Here is a 21,176-nt window from a genome sequence, read left to right as displayed (position 1 = left end):
GGGCGGCGCCTCTTTGTCCTGTGGCGGCGGCCGGGCCCGGCGGGCTGGGGGGGCCGGGGCGGGGGCGGGCCCTCAGCTCACGTGCTCGCCGCTCGGCTCTTAACCCGGCCCGCCGCCCCGCCGGGATGGCCGCGGCCGGAGAGCGCTGAGCCTGGCGCCCTTCCCGCCGCCGCCAGCCTCGCTCCGCGGCCGGCCGGCGCCCCCGCCGCGGCTCCGCAGCCCGCGCCCCCGCCCGCGCCCCGCCTCCGCCCGCGCCGAGCCGCTCCGCCGCAGCCCCCGGACCCGGAGGATTATGAACGAGCCATGAGGCGGCTGCGGCGCTGGGCGATCGCGGCGCTGCTGCTGCTGCCGCTGCTGCCCCCGCCCGGTGAGTGCCCCCCGCCCGCGCCCGCGCCCGCGCCCCCGCCCTGCCCCCGCCCCGGGTTTTGCGGCGCTTTCTGCTGCAGCCACATTTTCCCGCAGTGCTCGGGATGACAGCCGGTCCGGAGCGCGGGCGGGTGGGGGCGGGGGCGGAGGGAGGGCGCGGGCACCCACCTGTCCCCACGTCGCTCGCCCCACGCGGCCATCCCCTGCCTTGGGCCGGCGGACTCTGCAGGTCTCTGTGGGCTTGGGGGGGCAGTCGTGACAGTTGGACTGGAGTGAAGCTCCTGGCCCCTTCCCTATCCCGTCGGGCTCTTCTCCTCGCAGGACATCCTATCTTCTCCCCCCAGGCGCCCCAGAGCTCCAAGGGCCGCGCCAGAGTGGAGGTTGGGGGTGCCCAACCCATTCCCAAGTCTCGTGCCCCACAGTGGGCATCTACCTACAGCTATGGCCTTGTCTCCCCAGGTCTTGGGACCTGGGGTCCTGCTGGAGCTCTTCGTTGGAGGGCGTCACCCCGGTTGTGGGGCCCGGAAACCCCTGAGGTCACAGAGCCCAGCCGCCTGGTGGGGCAGAGCTCCGGGGGCGAGGTCCGGAAGCAGCAGTTGGACACCAGGGTCCGCCAGGAGCCACCGGGTGGCCCAGTGAGTGGGGCTGCGTGGGGAGGCGAGGGGGCTGGAGCAGGCCTTAGAGCCCGAGGGAGGCCAGGGGCAGCCAGGGTTTGGGCGCCTCCCAGCAGCTGGCTCCTGATGCTTCTTCCCTTTGGAACAATGGGCACCATAGAGCCCACTAGTGGGAGCACCCACCTGCCCTGCTCCAGGCCCCCCCCATCATCATGGGGATCCCCTGCTCTCAGTGAACTGAAATGCTCAGCCTTCTGCCAGCCCCCACTCCTCTCCTGCCCAACGGGGCTTGGCTAGGGCAATAAGGGCAGGGAGAAGCAGCTGAGAGCCCAGTCAGGGATTAGGGTTCCTGGGTCCTTGCCACAGGCACGCTTAGTAGGCTTTTTTGGAACAGCTTAGTGCTTGCTCTTGCCTCAGTTTCCCCCTTGCACTGCTAGGCTTGTTCTTTCTTCCCTCGCTGAAGGTGGGGCCTTGGAAAAAGGTTCCAGGCCACAAGCACACCCACAAATGCCACCACCCCCTGTCCTGCTCAGTTTCCAGGCCCCTCCTGCCTCCCAGAGGAAGGTTAGGAATGAAGGAGATTAATTGCAATTAATAATTAATTAATATCATGTGAATAATAATCACCCAGATGGAATATTCATTCAGCACGCCTCAGCTCTCCAGGAGCTTCAAAGCTGAAAGTTAGCCAGGCCAACGGGGGCGGTGGAGGTGGAGGGCGGGATAGTGAAGGCCTGGCAGAAATAGGTGTAGAGGAGGGACTCAGAGGAGGCTTGGAAGTTTGGGCAATTGAGGTCTTGGAGTGGTGGGAGGTAAATTGGGCTGGGCACAGGGAGGAAGGAGGGAAACGGAGGCTAACATTGTGGACATCTGTCAGACTGGCATCTGGCCCTGCCTAATGTACTTAGTTAAAAGCCCTTAGGGGGGGTGGAGGGGGCTGTGGGGGTGCAGGGGCCGCACTTGGGAAATGGAATGGAGCAGGAAGGCAGCATGCATAATAGATGGACCATCACTCAGGGCGGTGCAGAGGGGGGTGGGGGTGGCTAATGGTCTTGAACAGGCAGGCCTGGGTGGGGTGGGGGTGGGGGTGAGGATGACGGTGGGGGAGTGGGAGGTGGAGGGTGGGAGAGAAAGAGGTGGAGGCTGCCTTCAGCACCTACCCAGGCTCCCTGGGAGGTGGTAGATGGGCAGTAGGGATGGTCCCAGGGCCAGGGATGGGAAGTCCTGGCTAGGTGTGGCATTAGTCTGACTCTCTTCTCTGGTGTCCCTCTACCTGTGAACTGTGCACCCCAAGGCTGTGTTGGCTGGGAGGTGACTGCTGGGCCTGACTGCCAGGACTCCTGTCTGGTGCTTTAGGGGATGTCCAGATAGGATGAAGGAATAATGCTATGGTTGGGGTCAGAGGTCAGAGGGGAGAGAAAGCATAGGGCCAGGTAGGGAGAAAGAGTGGGGTGCTCCTTTGCCACTGCTCTCAACACCTCACTTCTGTCCAGTTTGGAAGCAGGTGGGGCCTGAGGCCCTGAGGTGCAGGGAGCTTCTCGAAGTGCAGAAACCTGTGGTCACAGGGAGCCTGCAGCTGAGGGGTGAGGCAGGAGGACAAGCAGGGCCACAGTGTACCAGTGGGCTGGTTGTTCAGAGCACAAGGGTGCCTGGGAAGTGGGCTGAGTGAAATCGGTGAGCTCATGAGGGTGCATGCGTTCCGAGGGGACCCTTCTTCTAATCCACACAAAGCTGCTGTGTGGGCTGTGTCTGCCCCTGGGAAACCCAGACTCCTTCAGAGCCAAGGAGAGGGCAGGATGTGGGTAAGAAAGCTGGGCAGTTTGGGTGTAGGGTCCCAGGCCCAGGAGACAGACCCTCAGCTGAGCCAGCTGGGGGAGGGGACCTCAGTCACCGGGTGAGTTCCTGTGAGACCCACCTAGACCAGCATTTACTGGAAATGCCACCCTGGAAGCCCTCAGCTGAGGACATATGCTACTGTGCTTGTGTTTTCTTCCCGCAGAGTGGTGGGGGACAATTGGGCAAGGCTCAGTCACCAGTTCTTGCAAGATGGCAGTCAGGGGCAGGGAGCCACAGGGTCTGTGCTGGGAGCCCTAGTACCCCACTAGGGCGAAGGCCACACTGTGGCCTCTGCAGCCAAGGTTGCGGCGCTCTCCTGAGATCGGAGGCAGGAGAGTGTCCTGGGAGGGGTTTGTGCTGGGCTCAGCTTGCTCCTGCAGAGCTGTGAACTGAGCCCTGCCACGAGGTTGGGCAGAGGAAGAGTTCACATGGGAGGCTAAAAAACTTCTATCTGAAAGGCTGCACATTTGGAGCAGGACAGCCTCAGTGAGTCTGACTGCATGGCCTGGGCAAGCCGCTGGTGCCTTCTGAGCCCCAGCTTCCCCATCCATAAAATGGGGATAATAGTCACTTTGCCCAGCTGCTGGGAAGATCAGAGAATCAGAGGAGATGATGTGTATACAGGTGTCCTGCCTCGGATCAGCAAGAGCAGATGTTCAACATCTGTGAGGCCTCCCCTCCCTCCTGAGTGTGGGGCCAGGTGCTGGCACGAGGGCCAGGTGTCAGATCAGAAACAGGAACCGGGGCATTTGGGGGTTACCCATCAGGCCCTGGGTGGGATTCAGGGGGGCAACGTGAGCAGAGGTCTTTCCTCCCCACCCAGACTCTGGCCTGTGGGCTTGACCTCCCTAAGCACCCCTGCTGGCTGCCTAGAGGGACCCAGCTGCCCAGAGTCTGTCTTCAGAGGGACTAATGACCCTGTAAGGAAGTGATTTTGTCCTCAAAAATTTAGGTCAAACCCGGTTATCAGAAATTCATCCAATTCTTCTCACAATCTGGGACTCACACTGCCCTAATGATATGTGGAGCCTCATTGCATATTGGGGGCTTTGGGGGGAGTTGCTGCTGGGGGAGAGGATGTCTCCAAGGTGGGGCCCCCGCTTCTCTGGCTCATCCCCATCTGCCACCATCCAGCTCATGCAGTTTACCCAGTTCCTCAAAGCCCTGTTCAGCTGGACCATTTACACTTCCTCCTTTTCATTTATTATTATTACGAATCCTAATGATAATCACACAATAAGGGCTTTCTTTTAATCCTCACAACAACCCTATTTCACCGATGGGGAAACTGAGGCTCAGAGAGTCAGCTCACTCAGGCCTTCTGATGCCTTTTCATTCAACATGAGTGTTGAGCCCTGGCAGGGAAAAAGTTGGGTGTAGCCTGAGCTCCAGGGGACTAATGGTCACCATGTGAAAAGCTGAATCAAGATGTGAGGAACTGTTAGGCCCAGGAGTAGAGAGGGGCCACACCTCTGTGGGTCACTGGGTGCAGGCTTGCAGAAGAGGGTAAGGAAGAGGTCATGGCAGGATGAAGGTTCAGAAGGAAGGATTCAGGGTGGCTATCTTGGGGACAGTGCCTGGATGTTCAGATTTTCTAGGGCATTTGGGAACCCTAGAGATCTTTTGTCTCCCCTCCCCAAGACTGATTCCTTAGGTCTGGGGTGGAGGCCTGGCCTCCGTATTTGTTGTTTTGGGGCTTCAGCAGGATCTTTGCCTCCTTCCTTCTGCATCCTGTATCTGGTCAGGTCTAAGCAAGTGTCAGATGGCCGGATGAGCTGGTGACAAGGAAGCTTTAGGGAGGGCATGGTCACTCCAGCCAGGTGTTCGTAGCTGCCATGGTAGACACGAACTCTAGCCTAAGAGTGAGACTTGACCCTGCACCTCCCCAGCGTGGCCCTGGGCCAGTCACCTCCAAGTGTCTTTCCCTGAGTCTCAGCCTGGCATTTGTAAAATGAGCACCAGACATCCTGGGCAGGTTGAGATCAAATGAGCCGCAGCATGTGAGAGTCGGATGGCCGCGGAGCAGGGGAGCAAGAGCGGGGCACAGGGTCGAGGCCCGGCCGCTGGTCACGAGCTGTGATGAGCTAGGCACAGAGGAGGGAAGGTGACAGGGGACAGGAGGGGCTCCCGAGGGATAATGGGAGAAATCAGGGGCAGGCCAGGGGCAGGAGGCAGGCCAGGCCAGGAGCAGTTTGGCTTTGATAGAACATGGGTATAAAGCTTGCTTGGGGAGTCTTAGGACTCTGGGGCCAGCAGGAGCATCCTCCCCAGGTGCCTGGGGTACAGAGATTCTGGGGACAGAGGTGGGTTTGCCTGATCTTTCTGATCCTTCAGACGGGATAACCCCGTGTCCCCTCGCCCCTATTTGGGCCTGGCCAGACAAAGCTGCCCAGCTATCTGGTCTCCCTCCTCTTCCCCACAGGGGCAGGGGCAGGGGCAGGGGCAGAGCAGAGGTGGTCCAGGTCAATGGGGAGGAGAGGGAAGCAGTCACTACTTGCCCTTGACTTTCGATTTCAAGTCTGATCGATGCTCTAGGGGCACAGGGCGGAGCTTGGAGCCTCAGTCAGCCTGGGATGGGGTGAGTCAGTGTCCTTCTGGCTCAGAGGGCTGCCAACCCAGGCTCTGGCCCTTTGCCCCCACCTCACCCCCTCTCCCAGGGCCTCTCGTGGACACTGGGCCATTTCCGTCTTTCCTCACCTTTGGGGTAAGAAGGCCTGGAAGCTGATTTGCTAGGTTTGAATCCCAGCTCCACCACTTGTTAGATGTGTGACCTTGGGCAAGTTAGTTAGCATCTCTGTGCCTCAGTTTCCCATCTGTCAGATAAGGATACCAGTAGCATCTATCCCATTGGGATGTTGGGAAGATCAAATATGATAATACTTGTAAAGCATTTAGAACAGGGCCAGGCACATAACTGCTCAGTAGAAATCCAGGTGGTTGATGGGGGAGCCACATAGCACGCGACTATGGGATTTCATGACATTGGGGCTCCCTTCCGTCCTGCAGCCTGCTCCTCCCAAAAGAAAGGCACAAATTCCTCACATCTGCATGGCCCAGTGGTGGGACCCTCATCTGGGGGCCTGGGTTTCAGTCTCCTTACGTGGACAGGGGTGAGAAGAAGGCTACAGCTCCCCCCAGGCGGCCTCCCCCATACTTCATGATCTTTGTAGGACCTGAGGCTTGGAGTGGGGACATGGGAGCTGGAGAGGCCAACTCCCCCTCAACCCCAACTCTCCTGCCTCTTCTCTTGGGGTGGCTTTCCCTCCAGGCACACTAGCTTCAAGTCTGGAGTCCCCACCCCCCACAGTAGCTTGCTCAGGCCTGGTGCGTTGTCATGACAACCTGGAGCCTCCCAGCCCCACTGCAAAGGCCCCCTCTGAAAAATTTATCAGGAAAACTTCCGTGTTTAAAAATTAACCATGGAATTGAAATATTAAAGATGAGCCGCTTTGGACTTGGGGGTAAGGAGCCAAGTTCTTTTGTCCTGACAGGATGGCATCTGCCCATCGTCCAGTTTCCAGGGGCCCCACAATCAACTCCAGCCCACTCCTCCCCGTCTGCAGAGTCCGAGGTCTCCTCCTTAGATTGAGGCTGGGGCCAGAGTAGGGAGACGGGAGGGAAGGCGCCTGATTCAGCAGGTTCCCAGGGTCACCCTGCACCCCATCTCCTGTTTGCTCCTTTCCCATAATACTTCTGAGGGCCTTCTTTTTCCACCTAAGGGCCTCCCTGAGGCAGTGAGCAGGCCAAGCAGCCCCTCTCCATCCTGGCTGCCCCCAGAGACTGACCCCAGAGAGGGTGGGCTGGCACCTGCCCCCTACGCTGCTCACCATGCCCTGACCCAGAGGGCAGAGTGGGCTGTGCCCAGGTGTGTTCACTCCTGCCCCTACCCCCAGGAAAGGAACAGGGTCTTATGCAAAGCATCTCCCCCCAAAATCAATGGTCCCATAGCTGCTCGACTAGGCCCTCCCCTGCCCTCCCCAGGGCTACTCCCTGTTCTGGGGTTCCCCCGATTCCCTAATTCCCACCTTCAGGCCTCCCCAGGTTGACCCTCCCTCTGCCCTCTCCCCACCCTCAGCCTGTCCACCTGGCCCAGGTGAGTTTCGTCATCCCAGCCTTCGACTCCAACTTCACCCTGGACCTGGAGCTGAACCAGTGAGTGTGGCCTCGAGCCTGGGAGGAAAAGCTACAGGCGGGCGGGCAAGGCATAGCCGGGACTTGGCTCGCTGGTGGGGCGGGGGGTAGGTGGGTGCTGGGCCAGGGCAGGGGATCTGGATCTGAGCGGGGGCGGAACCCAAGTCTAACCCAGTACCACCAGTGACCTGTCCTTCCTCCTGCCCACTCTGTTCCAGTCACCTTCTGTCCTCCAAATACGTGGAGCGCCATTTCAGCCGGGAGGGGACAACCCAGCATAGCACCGTGAGTGCCTTTGGAAGGGGACAGGGCAGGTGGAATGAAAGGAAGAAGGCCATTAGATATGGAGTCTGGGCTGTATTTTACACTTGGGGTGGGCCTGGCCCCTCAGGACCCTCCATCTCTCCCCACCTTCGAGGTTTTGAGCATCGGGGTCAGGTGGCATGTCAAAGGGTGTATGGAGTCCTGAGCTCCCCTTGCCCAGCTCCAGAGGCCTGACCCCAGCCAGCCTCTCTGCCCACATGGAGGCATTCAAGCACCCTCACTGCTCCATGCCCAGACATTCTGGGAGGGGAAAGTTGGAGAAATGTCCTTTTGCTCAGCACCAAGGCCCTGGGAATTCCTGGCTGCCTGGGATACCAGGGTCCCAGCCCTGGAGGCCCAGGGTCCCAGCCAAGATGAATGAGTATAAATAGCCTCCCCCCCCCCCCCCCAGCCTGCTCAGTAACTGGAGCACAAGTAATTCTGCAGGAAGCAGGGGGAGGGGTGCTGGTCCCCTCTGACCCATGAGCTGGGCCAGGAGGACACATGCTGCTCACAGTTCCTCAGACACAGACCACGTGTCCAGGAGTGGTCCACGGAGGCAGTGGCATCTGTGAACACACTATGTGTGAAATTGTGTGTGTGTGTTGGGGGTAAGTCCATAGCCTTCATCTAATTGAGTGAGAGAATCCATGGTAAGTGCTTAGAACAGTGAGTGGCACATAGTAGGTGCTATGTGAGTGCTAGTTATTTTCACAAAAGAGTTCAGGGTCCCTGCATCAGCCACAACAAATGGTTAAGGACTCCTGATGTCGTCCAGCTTCCTCACTTTGTAGGTGAGGTGAAGGGCGCCCGAAGAGGGCTAGGAAATTGACCAGGGCCAACCAGCAAATTAGGAGCGCAACCAAGTAGAGCCAGGCTGTAGCAGTTCAGGTGTACCCAGGATTTCATGCCAGGGCAGGGGGCATGTCCGCTTACATTCTGCTGCTCCTCCAGGGGGCTGGAGACCACTGCTATTACCAGGGGAAGCTCCGAGGGAACCCCCATTCCTTTGCTGCTCTTTCCACCTGCCAGGGGCTGCAGTGAGTATGGGGAGGGGCTGGGCAGCCTGGTAAAGCCTTCAGCCCTGGGCCTGGGGATGGTGGGGAGCTGCTCCTCTCTCTCTGCAGTGGGGTCTTCTCTGATGGGAACTTCACCTACATCGTGGAGCCCAGAGAGATGGCGGGGCCTCAGGAAGCCCCTCAGGTGAGCTTTCACTGTTCCCTCTAACGGCCCTGCCATGCTTTGTCCTGATGGCTGTCACTGCCCCCTCCTCCTCCCTTGGTAACCACAGCCTCGCTGCCCTCAGTGACCCCAGCTCTGATTCCCTACCCCTACCCCCAGCTCCAATGTCCCTTCTGTCCCCCAATTAACCTCCCATTGGGCTCCAGTGTCCTTTGCCCCTATCAGGGAGCCCCCAGGTCTTGACCCTGGAATCTGAGCATCTTGGAGATCAGATCCGACATGAGATCTCTGGCCAGTTCTGGGTCACTCTGGGGTGGGGTGGGGGGAAGGGCTGGAGCTGCCCCCCCCCCCATAGGCTGGGCTTGGAGCAGATCTGGTCAGCCTTCCAAGAACTAATTTCCCTTCATTGCAGGGACCACATCCCCACCTCATTTACCGGACCTCTCTCCTCCCAGCCCCCATTGGATGCAGGGAACCAGGTAAAGGAGGAAAAGTGGGGCTGGAGAGGGGCCTGGCTGTGCCCCCCCTCACCTGTCCCTTCCCCCAGACTGCCTGTTCGCTGCCCCTGCCCATTCTGCTCCTCCGAACCGGCCGAGGCTGAGAAGGAAAAGGCAGGTACGGGGCCCGCACAGACCTCGGGCTGCAGAGACCTCAGGCTGTGGTCCAGAGCAGGACACCCCCATCCATGGTCGGGGCAAAGAAGGGCTCAGAGTGATGTGGCTGGGCGCCAGGGAACTATCTCTGAGAGGGAGCCTCCCACCCCATTCCCTAATGCCCATGTCCCCATGGTGGACTAACAGGAACTGCCCTCATACCAAGGCTGAGAAGAGATGCTACCCCCGCCATTGGGGGGCTGGCATTGTCCCTGGTTGGAGCCCAGCCCCCCAAGTCTGTCCATGGCTTGACCATGACGCCAGGCATAGAGGAGACTGATTCCAAGTGCCCACCCACCCCCCAGGTCCGCCGGGGCCACCCTACGGTGCACAGTGAGACCAAGTATGTGGAGCTGATCGTGATCAATGACCATCAGCTGGTAAGTTCCCAGGCTGGGGGCAGCCCTGGGAGGAGGGGCTGGAAGCAGCCTCGCCCTCCACCACTCTTCCTCCAGTATGAGCAGATGCGCCAGTCGGTGGTCCTCACCAGCAACTTTGCCAAGTCCGTGGTGAACCTGGCAGATGTGGTGAGTAAACCTCCTTTCCCCTCCCTCTCACCCCAAGCCCCCCACCCAGCTGCATACATCCTTGGGGTGAGCAATCGAGGGCACTATCGGCCACTGACCCCTACTTCCTGGAAACAGACTGAAGCCCTCTTCCAGCCTTAGCCCCCCCACACCCACTCCCACCCTCCAGCTTTCTCACCATCTTTTCCCATCTGGGCCCAGATGTATAAGGAACAGCTCAATACCCGGATAGTGCTGGTTGCCATGGAAACGTGGGCAGATGGGGACAAGATCCAAGTGCAGGATGACCTGCTGGAGACCCTGGCCCGGCTCATGGTCTATCGGCGGGAGGGCCTCCCTGAGCCCAGTGACGCCACCCACCTCTTCTCGTGAGTTCCCCACCCCATGCATCCTGCCAGCCTCGCTGGTGGTTGCGGTGCTCAGGGTTATTGAACACCTACCTGCTCTGTGCCAGGTGATCTTCAGGGCCTGGGACTGGTGGGTCTTATCTTGTTCCTGCCCCCAGCCACTTGCAACAGGCTGGGCATCCTCCCCTGCATCTTAAGCTGATGTCCTTTTTCCTTACCTGCCATCACCCCCCCCTTGTTCCCTCTTCTCTTTTCAAACTGTCCCAGCGTCCCTTCCTGGTAAGGGAAAAGCCTGATAAAAGGTCCTTGCAATTAGAGAGGATCTAATAGGAACCTCTCATTTGGCTTATGGGCAAACAAACCCAAAGGAAAGGGCTTGCCTGAGATCACAAGCTGGCATGGAGGGCAATACTCACCTCCTCGAGGAAGGGCTCTAGTTGGGGAGGCTTCCTGTCTGCCCCTCACAGCCCAAGGGAGCCACCAAAGGTAGGGCAGGAGGGTTTCCTGACAACCCTCTCCCTTCCAGGGGCAGGACTTTCCAGAGCACCAGTAGTGGGGCTGCCTACGTGGGAGGCATCTGCTCTTTGTCCAGGGGTGGAGGTGTGAATGAGGTGAGCAGTGTGGGGTCATAGCTGGGATAGGGGTGAGAGCGGGAGGGGCTGCAAAGGGCATGAGCCCTGTGCCTTTTGAAGGGATGTAGACATCTTTGTGCTCCATCTTCTTCACCCCAAGTATGACAACATGGGGGCCATGGCCGTGACCCTGGCCCAGACGCTGGGGCAGAACCTGGGCATGATGTGGAATAAACACCGGAGCTCAGCAGGTATCAAGGAAGACCCCATGTGGCCCCATAACCGGCCCAGACTCACACCCAGCAGCTCCAGAAATGAAGAGGGTGTCCATGGGAGGAGGGCCAGTCGTTCACCCTCCCTTATATACCCTCGGCTCACCTCTCAGGGGACTGCAAGTGTCCGGACAACTGGCTGGGCTGCATCATGGAGGACACTGGGTGAGTTTTGGGAGCTAAACCAGGGGAAGGCCTTGGGCGGGGAGAGTCCTAGAGTAAGCACTGGGTGGAAGTCTGGACCTGGTGGCCTCAAGAGGTCCAGCTGTCAGGACCACTCGGGATTCCAAGAAACCCTGTTTTGTGTGGGACGCTGCACTGGGAGACCAGGTTCCCCTGCGGGACCCTGAAACTAACCGGACTGTAGTGCGCACTGTTGCCACTGGGCGCCGCCAAAGCCCCGTTCGGAGGCATCTTCCCTCCTTGGCGCCGCGCCTCCGACTCTCGGAGTCCCAAGATCGCAGGGAGGGGAAAGGAGCGACGTCCTCCACCCACTCCTGCTTGGGGGCAGGTGGGAGGATTTTTGTGCGGTCCCCGAGAACATAGACCCTCAGCCTCCCCGAGAGGGTGACCGAGTCCCGGGTGCAGCCCTTTCCCAATCTTGAGAAGGGGTTAGAGTGGTCTGGAGGGTTGGGCGCGCGGGCCGCGCCCCCGCGGCACCGTCTCCTCATTCCCGCCCAGGTTCTACCTGCCCCGCAAGTTCTCGCGCTGCAGCATCGATGAGTACAACCAGTTTCTGCAGGAGGGCGGCGGGAGCTGCCTCTTCAACAAGCCCCTCAAGGTACCAGGCCAGCGGCAGGGAACGTGGGAGGGGCGCTCGGGCTGGTCCTGGTCAGGCTCCCGACACCCCTTCCCCGGCCAGCTGCTGGACCCCCCTGAGTGCGGAAACGGCTTCGTGGAGGCGGGGGAGGAATGTGACTGCGGCTCTGTTCAGGTGAGAGACCGGTGCCAGGTGGGAGGCAGGGAACTCGGGGATGGGCGCGAGAAAGGATCTAGGTGGGGGGGTCCGGGCTCGCCCGCCTCCCTCCCCTTCTCCCCGCGTCCCTCAGGAGTGCAACCGAGCGGGCGGGAACTGTTGCAAGAAATGCACCCTGACTCACGACGCCATGTGCAGCGACGGGCTCTGCTGTCGCCGCTGCAAGGTGAGGGGGACCCGCCGCTGGGGCGGGAAGGAGGTGGGACCAGCTGCTGAGGTTCTGATTAGGGGTGGGATTTAGAGAGAACAGCTGGGGGGCGGGGAGTGCAAATCTGGAGGGGCGGGGCTTGGAGCGAAGAAAGCGCCAATGGAAAAGGAGAAGGGGGGGCCTGCGGGCCTGTCGAAGGCGGGGCAACGAGGGGGGGCACCCGCTGGGAAGGGGTGGGAGGGGCGGCACCGTGAGCAGTCCTGGGGGCACCTCTGATTGGGCTGGGAGCGAGTGGGGGCGGGGGGAGAAGCAGGCGTCTAGGGGTGGGGGGCACAGACCCAGGGGCGGGGCCGTGGGGCAGTGAGGCGGCGGGTAATACGCGGTTCCTTCCTGAGCCCTGAAACGCGTCCTTTCCGCAGTACGAACCGCGGGGTGTGTCCTGTCGAGAGGCCGTGAACGAGTGCGACATCGCGGAGACCTGCACGGGCGACTCTAGCCAGGTCCGTCTGGGCCGGCCGCGCCCTAACCCTGTGGCTCTGGCCGTGCCGGGTGACGGCGCTGCCGCCGCTCATTAGCCTGTTTCCACATCTGAGAGAAGGGTCGTTCATGCCTCCTGGCTTTGCTCTTTCAATTATAAACCGACATGTGTAGTCTGACTGGTGTTCCCAGCACCTGGAGCGGTCCCGGTGTGCGCTAGGGAATGGAGTGGACGATAATATTAGTTAATATCTCTTAATCTTTCTTACGTGCCAGGCATTTAGTTCTCCCAGCCCTGTTTAGTGGGTGCAGGAAACAGGGACACTGGAGAGGCTATGGGACTTGCCAACCTGCGGAGTCTGAGTTCCAATCCAGGTCTTTGTTCTTGACATGGAAGAACCCTAAACGTGAGCCCCCACTTCGGGGGCATTAGGTCACCCCTTCCTGCCTCCCTGGGGCCAGCCTCATCTCTCAGTCCTGTGTCTGCTCTGCTCAGTCCAGCCCCTCTCTCTGCAGTGTCCCCCTAACCTACACAAGCTGGACGGTTACTACTGTGATCATGAACAGGTATGATGGCGTGGGGGCTCCCCTCCCCTTGGACGTTCCAGGTCAGTACATGTGTCGGTCCCTTTTGTCTCTTGTTTATCCCTTAGGGCCGCTGCTATGGAGGTCGCTGCAAAACCCGGGACCGGCAGTGCCAAGCCCTTTGGGGCCACGGTGAGTCTGGCTAGGAATAGGAGAAGGGACTCTGGAAGACCCAGAATCCAGAGTCTGATGAGGAGGCAGGTTCTGGCTAAATATGCCCTCCACCAAATGTGTGGCTTACCAGGCTCTCAGGGACCCAGCTGGACTGGGGGTCAACCAGAATGTTGGGATATAGGCCTGAGGTCCTGGGGTGGGTTCCGGGGTGACTGGGGTGACACCTCACATCTTCTTCTTACAGCTGCTGCTGATCGCTTCTGCTATGAGAAGCTGAATGTGGAGGGGACAGAGCGTGGGAACTGTGGGCGCAAGGGGTCAGGCTGGGTCCAGTGCAATAAACAGTGAGTGGCCAAGGCTCCTGGTTGAGCCTCCCCAGCTCTGGGGCCTGGATTTTTTGGGTGTTGTTTTTTTTTTTTTCAGAGATGGAATAGTAGGTTCTTCTAGATGTGCCTGTGAGTTCCAATGGGAGAATACGTAAAAAATCAGGGTGTGGGGAGAAGGCAAATTCAAGTTTAGTAGTTACGTCAGAGCTCAGACTTAGGACTCACTGTCTCCACGGTACCCCAACAGGGACGTGCTCTGTGGCTTCCTCCTCTGCGTCAATATCTCTGGAGCTCCTCGGCTGGGGGACCTAGGAGGAGACATCAGCAGTGTCACCTTCTACCACCAGGGCAAGGAGCTGGACTGCAGGTGTTGGCTGGGACCATGGCTGGGGAAAGGGAGGTTGCAGCTGTGACGGGGTAGGGGGCATGGCCAGAGGTTGGCTATGCTGTTTCCCCAGGGGTGGCCATGTGCAGCTGGCCGATGGCTCAGACCTGAGCTACGTGGAGGATGGCACAGCCTGTGGGCCCAACATGCTGTGCCTGGATCATCGCTGCCTTCCAGCCTCTGCCTTCAACTTCAGCACCTGCCCAAGCAATGGGGAGCGCCGCATCTGCTCCCACCACGGGGTGGGTGCCTGGAGACCAGGGATGGCAGGAGAGGTTTATAAGAGGGGATAGGGCCCTGCTTACCTTGACTGGCCGCACCCCACTTCTAGGTCTGCAGCAACGAAGGGAAGTGCATCTGTCAGCCAGACTGGACAGGCAAAGACTGCAGCATCCACAACCCCCTGCCTACATCTCCACCCACTGGGGAGACAGAGAAATATAAGGGTGAGGCTGGCACTGGCCAAGGTGGGGCTCTGTCTTTTCTGCTTACCATGCCTGTCCCTGCCAGCTGAGCTCTGCCCTCCTCCCCAGGTCCCAGTGGCACCAACATCATCATTGGCTCCATTGCTGGGGCTGTCCTGGTTGCAGCCATCGTCCTGGGAGGCACAGGCTGGGGATTTAAGTAAGAGACACACACTACCTACACCCCTGGTGTCCTAGGGATTATCAAACCGTAGGCTGTTGGATCTGAGGGGCCCTCTCTGAGAGGTTAGCTAAATCGGAGCTCACACATCACGGTCTAAGCCAGCCATAGGGTCTTGTTTTAACATTTTAAAAAATTAGGTGGTCATATTTTAAAAACCCAGAGATTTTACATTAACCATGCTGATTTCCAGCTTCTCTTGAAAAATGAGACAAATGGGCACCACTGTGCGTCAGTGTGATCCAGTCACAGAAGAGTTGCTGAGCACCACTGCCCAAGAAAGGGCCTGTGACCTCCCTCTCTAGGTCTCACGCAGCCTACGGTGTTCTGTGGGCATCTGAGTCTAGGGCTCTGGAGCTGGTCTAACACCCTCAGTGTGCTAAGGAGGGAGCTGAGGCCCAGGGTCATGTAGTGAGTGAGTTGTGGAGTCAAGACTCAAACCCAGGTATCTCCCCCTGGGCCTGTCATTAGTGTCCAAGCCCTAGGCCCCTGACCCATCTCTGGGGCAAGGGGTCTTATGGGAACTAAAGGGCCCTAAGAGGAGGAAAAGGTTGCAGATGGCTTCTTTTTCTTTCTCTCTCTGCCTGTCCTCTCTTTGGCTCCTGAAGAAACATCCGGCGAGGAAGGTATGACCCGACCCAGCAGGGGGCAGTGTGATGGCGGCCACGTCACCCCTCAGCTCGCTGTCCGTCGTCTCCATCTCATTTGTCATCTTGCATTCCGTTGATGAGAGCTAAGGGCTGATTCCCCCACCCCACTGTCAATGCTGTCACTACAGCTCCCAGAGGAAAGTCCTGAGCCTGCCCTTGCCACCTCTTGCCCAACCATCCCCTCAGGCCTTGGTCCATTTGCTCCTGCTCTTCCTGTGGCCAGACCACTCTTGGCCAGATAGACCCTGGAGCTGTGCCCCCCTCTCCACAGCCCCCATCCCCTGGAAGGGAACCTACCTCTGCATCCCATCTGTTTTGTCTTTCATGTCACTGTGGCTGTCTCACCTCCCACCAGATCCCTGGCCAGCCTTTGACTTGCTGTCTCCAGGGCCCAGCACTGACCTCCTAGGGCCCATCTTGGGGATGGGGGTGTCTCCCTCTGGGCCCTGCCTCATATGCTTCCCTGATGCCCCCTCTCCCTTCCAGGTCCGGAGGGGCCTAAGTGCCACCCCCTCCCTCCGAGCCTGGCACCCACATCTCAGCCCTGAACCAGGAGGCTGCCCCTGCCCAGCCATGGAGGGAGGCACCACGCAATGTCTTCCAGGCCCAAGCCTTTCAACTCCTGGCCCCATGGGGGTTTGGGTGGGGGTCTGTGGCCCTGCCCTTCACACTACTAGGGAGGACCAGGCCAGGGGCATTTCCCTCATGGTCCCCAACCCCACCTCATGGGGCTTTGGCCTTGCACACCAACTCTCCCTGTGTGAATGTAGCTTCCATCATCACAGATTGCCACAGCTCATGTGGTGGGGGAGGGCTAAAGAGATGCCCCAGTGGGCATGGCCTAGGGTGGCCCTTCCTCAAACCAGGCAGCTGGGACAGGGTTTTAGCTCTCTAGGACTTAGGGAGAGGGGCTGAATCTACTTTTTTTTTTTTTAAACTGAATTTTAACTGATGAATGTAACTCTGGGGGTGCTGGAGCCAGGACAGTTGTGGGGATGTTTTGACATTTGTGGGAGGGACTGGAGGAACTGAGGCATGGCCATCCCCCGGGATGACCACACCTGGAATCTTCTCACTGAACATGGATGTCCCCAAGCCAGGCAGGGGCTGGGCATCCTTGCTTGCCCCCTTCTCTCGGCCCTGCTGAGCTTGGAGAGAAGTCTGAGTGCTCATTCAAACCAAAGCTGCCTGCTCCGTGCCCAAGCCTACATTATGGGTACAGTGACCACATGTCCCAGATTGTCTTCAATTCTAAAATGACCATCTTGCTGTCCTTGCTAGGATGCATGTATTTAGGGTCTAGAAAATACAGTCCCTGAAATAAAATGGCACCTTCCCCCTTTCAAGAAGGGTGATTCTGGGGCTGACTCAGGGATTAGGTGCCCCTGGTGTGGCCTAGAGGTCCCAGGTTGGGCCATCTCTTCCTGGGAGGACTCTCCCAAATAGGGAAGGCCAGAGGTAGCCCAGTGCCTGGAGGGTTAGGGGCTCTGCGTGTGATGTGCATGAGGAGGTAGGAAAAGGCAGGTCTCGTGTATGATCCTCAGCTTCTAGAAAATTCCTCAAGGCCCTGTCAAACCCATTCCACTCCTTACCCCCATTCCAGGGCCAAGTAGTAAGTTTACAGTTGTTTTCCCCCTTATGTCCTCTGATCCCGACTGCAGTGGGGCCTGAGAGACAGGTGGAGGCCAGGCAGAATTCCTCAGTCCTCCCACAAAGAAAGTCCTGCCCATGGCCTTCCCTCATGACCCCCTCTTGGGAAAGAGGAGCTCTGGCTCCTTGACTGTTGAAGACTAGATGGCAGGGGCAAGATGGGGGTCAAGCTACCTATGGATGAAAGCCACAAATGAATGGAGCCCCTCTCCCCAGGGATACCCACCCAGACTCAGCAGGGATTTCTGAACACCCCAGGGCCTTTGAGCTGCCTATTTCAGTCCCTCTGCTTCTGGGACATCTTTGAAGAGGAATCATGGAGGAGATGGCTCCCTATTTATCTGCACCACCCCTCAGGGCAAACTGGGGACTGAAACCCATTGACACCTTTTTGGGTAGCTGGATGTGGCTACAGTGGGGTCTTTAATACTGAGCTTCAGCTGGCACTGCCCAAGCAAGGGGGATGTGTGGAGTACCCCTCTGGCCAGTCCTGCTCCATCAGCACCCCCAAGCTGGGGCATGGGCATAAGGGCAAGGGTTGGGTTTTGCACTACTGCTGCGATACCTTAAGGCGCCCTCTGGTGGTGCACACGTGCGCACAGGTGGCCGATGCAGCTGGCACAAGCATTTGGATCCACATCTCCGCACAAGAGTGAATACCTCTGCACACATGGACATGTCTGTGTGTGCATATGTGGGGGTGGGGGTGTGGAGAACTTAAGATTTCCTGTGACCAGTCCACGTGGCTCCCAGCTGTCTGTATCCTCCTTTCGACCCTGGCAGCGCCCAGGAACGATTGGAGGCTGCATTGACCTGGGCCTGGAACTGGCTCCATAAAGCTTCCTGTATATATGTCATCTGGGGCTCAGGGTGGGGAGGCTGGGACAGAAACATCAATTAAAGATCATGTCTGGAGGCTCATACTAACCTGTGCCTCTCCTTTCTGTCAATTACCAAACTGTGACTGAGGGGGGGCGGGGGGACACAACAGGACACCCTTCCCTGTCCTTAATGGCCCTGGAGGGAGCATGATGATGTGTGATGATGGAGGGGGTGGGGGATGGACACTGAAGGCAGGAAGTGAGCACCTAGTACTGGGCACTGGGAGGCTAGGAGGCAGGGCGTAGTTTTCCATCCACGGCCAGTAATCAGACACAGACTGGGTGGAGGGTCTGGCCCTTCCACTTCCTCTGCTCTCCTAACAAAGATAAACTGCCCTCTGGTTTCAAAGCAGAGCACAGGGGAAGTGAATTGGAAAGCACCTTACTAAAAAGGAGGAGGCCTGGCAGGGTGTGGCTCAGCGGTTGAGCATCGACCTGGGATCCAGGCGATCACCGTTTGATTCCCTGTCAGGGCACATGCCCAGGTTGCGGCCTCCATCCCCAGGAGGGGGCGTGCAAGAGGCAGCCGATCAATGGCTCTCTCAGCATTGATGTTTCTATCTCTCTCCCTCTCCTTTCCTCTCTCTGAAATCAATAAAGATATATTTTTTAAAAAAATAAAAGGCAGGAGACCCAACTTCCTTTCTATGGTTAAAGCCAGAGAGGCCAGTCCTCACCTCCCAAGAGATCCCAGAAAGGGGGAACAAAACTGCTAATCTGATCCTAAGGGCACAGTGTTCTTGGGCCCACAGGGAATTTGTTTTTTTCCCACCTCTGCTTCCTCCTGCTGCTCCTGGGGACAGGAAGGAACTGAACAAGGCTGAGAGCTCCTCCCCCACTGGGGGCCCAGTTTGAGCCAGATAGGTATTATTGTATCTTTTCCTCCAGACCACTTTGGGACTGGGAGTCCTGCTGGTTCAGGGAAAAGATAAGTGAGAGAGGTGGGGACAGGGAATAAGGAGTGGAAGGAGAGAGAGGAGATACTGGGAGCAAGAAATAGCAGCAGCAGGCAAGGACCTGGGGAGAATGCGCAGCTAGAAGCTCCAGGACCACAGCCCCATTCCCCACGGTCAGGACCACTTTTCAAGTGCTCATAGTCACATGCAGCTGGTGGCTCCCATATTGGAGAGCATAGACAATAACTGATGCTATTAAGTAGCAATATCTAAATCCAGGAAACTGAAGGCAGGACAGAAGAAAGGAAACTATAGCCAGAAAGATTTGGATCAGCTGCAGCAGACAGGACCTTATTAAAGGCAGTGGGGATCTGTGTGTACCTTTCTAGAAGGCAGGCAAGGAGCCAGGATGACTTTGGCAGGATTGGGGAATTGTAACTTGACTTAGTGAGAGACTTAGATATGCCCTGCCCTGAAGGCAGCTCTGCGCCGCCCCCGTCCTCAGGAACTTGCTGTAGATGAAATAAGATTTGTATCAACCTTTTCAGGAGGAAAATGAGAGAGTGGATCTCGGTGCTGAGGAAGCCTCTTCCTGCCAAAAAGACTTTGCAGGCAAGTCAGTAATGGCTTCAGCTTCAAATTTTGGCCTTTGAAGGTGGAGATTCATTCTCATTTCTTGAGAAATCACAGGCACATTTAAGGGAGTAAGATCTGCAGAGCACCTCACACAGGTGCCGGAGGACCTCCCACCAAGCCCAGAAACCCTCGGCACCCCCCAGCCTTGGCTCTAGTGTTCACGGGGGTTTCCGTAGGCGCCTTCTGGTGTTGAAAGCAAAGGCAGGAAATAAACGTTGGTTAGTGCCGTGACTCAAGCTATTGCTACCGTGCCTGTCAAGGGTGCTAAGATATTACAATCTGGAGATCATCCTGGGTGACAACTCTAGAAACGTGTCCTGGCAGCCCTTGCAGAGGGCAAAAGTGCTCAGGAGGGCCCACCGTCTCCTGGACCTTTGGGAGAGAAGTGTCTCCTCGCTTCATGAGGTCGGTGGGCCCACGAAGCCATGGATAATAACATCCTCCACGCAGAGCGCTGGTGAGAGCCTCCCACCCCATCACACGCTGCATTCCAGGTCAGCTATTTATAAGGGGACACGGTGCCACTCAGCCACCTCCCCCCACCCAGAATGCTGACCTAACACCCCTAATGCTTGACTGCCCTTTGCTCTTGCACAAAGCTCTTCATATATATGGTCCATCTGACCATGAATGGACATCAACCCGAACCCACTCCCTGGGTGGAGAGACAAGGACAGCAGTGTCCAGCATGCTCGCCGGCTCTGAGCTGTCTCAGGGGCGGCCTCGGCTGCCGGCTCCGTCTGGAGCCCCCACTGCCTTCTTAGGCAATGCTTCAGTTGGGCTCTGAAGCCTAAACTGCCCCATCCCCCACTGCCACCCCTCGTGCACAGTCCTGGCCTTCGGCCACCTGAACCCCTGCCCACTTGGCAGCCTACAGGCTTCCTGACAAGTGTCTGACCAGCTGCCAATCTCTATTCTCCTCAAGAACCGTCTGCTTCTCCCTGGCAGCTGTAGTGCCCACTTGGGTTTAAAAATAAACTCACTGTCTGACCCCAGTAACTTTCTCCAGGTTGAGCCTGAGCCTGGCTGCCTCAGAAAATAAGATGCCACCATCACTCCAGAGGCCACTGCAAGGAATATATCCCAGCGTCTCCACTAAGGACAGACTATATGAAGTTCATCCCAGGAAACTTGGTTTTGTCATGAGACACCGGTTGCTTCTGTAATCTGAGGGTCATTCCTGGGTTGAGGATTTGAGCACAGGAGTGGGGTGGTGGGAGGCAGGGCTGATCTTAGTGGGAGAGAGACTCCCAGGGCTGCCCAGACTGACGTCGTTACAAAACTGTAGTCTCAACCTTTGCTGTGCGTTCTCAGCAATGGCGCGGATGCACCTGCATTTACCTGGTGGGTGTGCCTCCCTCTCCTGCCATTTTATTGTTAAATATATATATATTGATTTCAGAGAGGGGAAGGGAGAAGGAGAGGGAGAGAGCTGAAACATCAATGATGAGAGAGTCATTGACCGGCTGCCTCCTGCACGCCCCCCACTGGGAATCGAGTCCACAAGCCAGGCATGTGCCCTGACCGGGAATCAACCGCAATCTCCTGGATCCCAGGTCGATGCTCAACCCCTGAGCCGTGCGGGCCAGGCTCTCCTGCCATTTAAGTCCACCTCCTTTGCTCTCTAAAAAACTCACCCATCCCACCCTCTTCACCCAGATCATCTCTCCCCTCCTACTTCATACTCAATCTGAAACCCCACTCTTAAGGCCATGCCAGAGCCCCACTTGCTTTCTTACCAGTGCTCTTGAGTCCATCCCCCAAGGATCAATCCCTCCCTTTACACTGAACCCCAACCCCTCCTACCTTTTGAGGACATCATCTTGCCACCTATGAATCCTCTCCCCTGCTATCTCCTCCTTCCCATAACCCAAGACCTTTCCGGTCTTAAAAAGAAAAACAAAAACCATCCTCTGGCCACCAGCCCTGCATCTTTTACAGCCACATTTCTTGATAGATCTGCCTGCGCCCACCATCACATTTCCTCATCACTCATCCAGTCCT

The 21,176-nt window shown here is 57.9% G+C and overlaps 1 protein-coding gene across 1 annotated transcript; it reads left to right on the top strand.

Moving 5' to 3' along the window:
• The first annotated feature begins 257 nt into the window (after positions 1–257).
• ADAM11 (ADAM metallopeptidase domain 11) lies at positions 258–17,682 on the top strand. The gene is made up of 26 exons (XM_087826056.1): positions 258–367; positions 826–1,001; positions 6,892–6,968; positions 7,166–7,232; positions 8,205–8,290; positions 8,378–8,453; positions 8,845–8,911; positions 8,980–9,047; positions 9,391–9,465; positions 9,541–9,612; positions 9,814–9,980; positions 10,486–10,570; positions 10,692–10,782; positions 10,917–10,968; positions 11,485–11,584; positions 11,666–11,737; positions 11,853–11,945; positions 12,347–12,427; positions 12,921–12,971; positions 13,058–13,121; positions 13,348–13,447; positions 13,677–13,796; positions 13,888–14,056; positions 14,146–14,260; positions 14,348–14,438; positions 15,068–17,682. Exons 1-26 carry the CDS (start codon positions 304–306, stop codon positions 15,114–15,116), a joined length of 2,328 nt encoding a protein of 775 aa, XP_087682182.1. The 5' UTR covers positions 258–303; the 3' UTR covers positions 15,117–17,682.
• Positions 17,683–21,176: the final 3,494 nt, after the last annotated feature.

This window comes from Miniopterus natalensis, chromosome 17 (genome assembly GCF_054644295.1).
Source record: "Miniopterus natalensis isolate mMinNat1 chromosome 17, mMinNat1.hap1, whole genome shotgun sequence".
NCBI classification, from domain to species: domain Eukaryota; kingdom Metazoa; phylum Chordata; class Mammalia; order Chiroptera; family Miniopteridae; genus Miniopterus; species Miniopterus natalensis.
The sequence above is the reverse complement of the archived record's forward strand: the minus strand, read 5'-3'. Positions and strand labels throughout refer to the sequence as shown.

Bases quoted from the DNA above. Each gene is read 5' to 3' on its own strand.
- ADAM11 (XM_087826056.1), top strand. From the start codon at position 304: ATGAGGCGGCTGCGGCGCTGGGCGATCGCGGCGCTGCTGCTGCTGCCG. The intron at 8,291-8,377 runs GTGAGTATGGGG...CTCTCTCTGCAG, and splicing joins TCCACCTGCCAGGGGCTGCA to TGGGGTCTTCTCTGATGGGA. The intron at 9,981-10,485 runs GTGAGTTCCCCA...TCTCCCTTCCAG, and splicing joins GACGCCACCCACCTCTTCTC to GGGCAGGACTTTCCAGAGCA.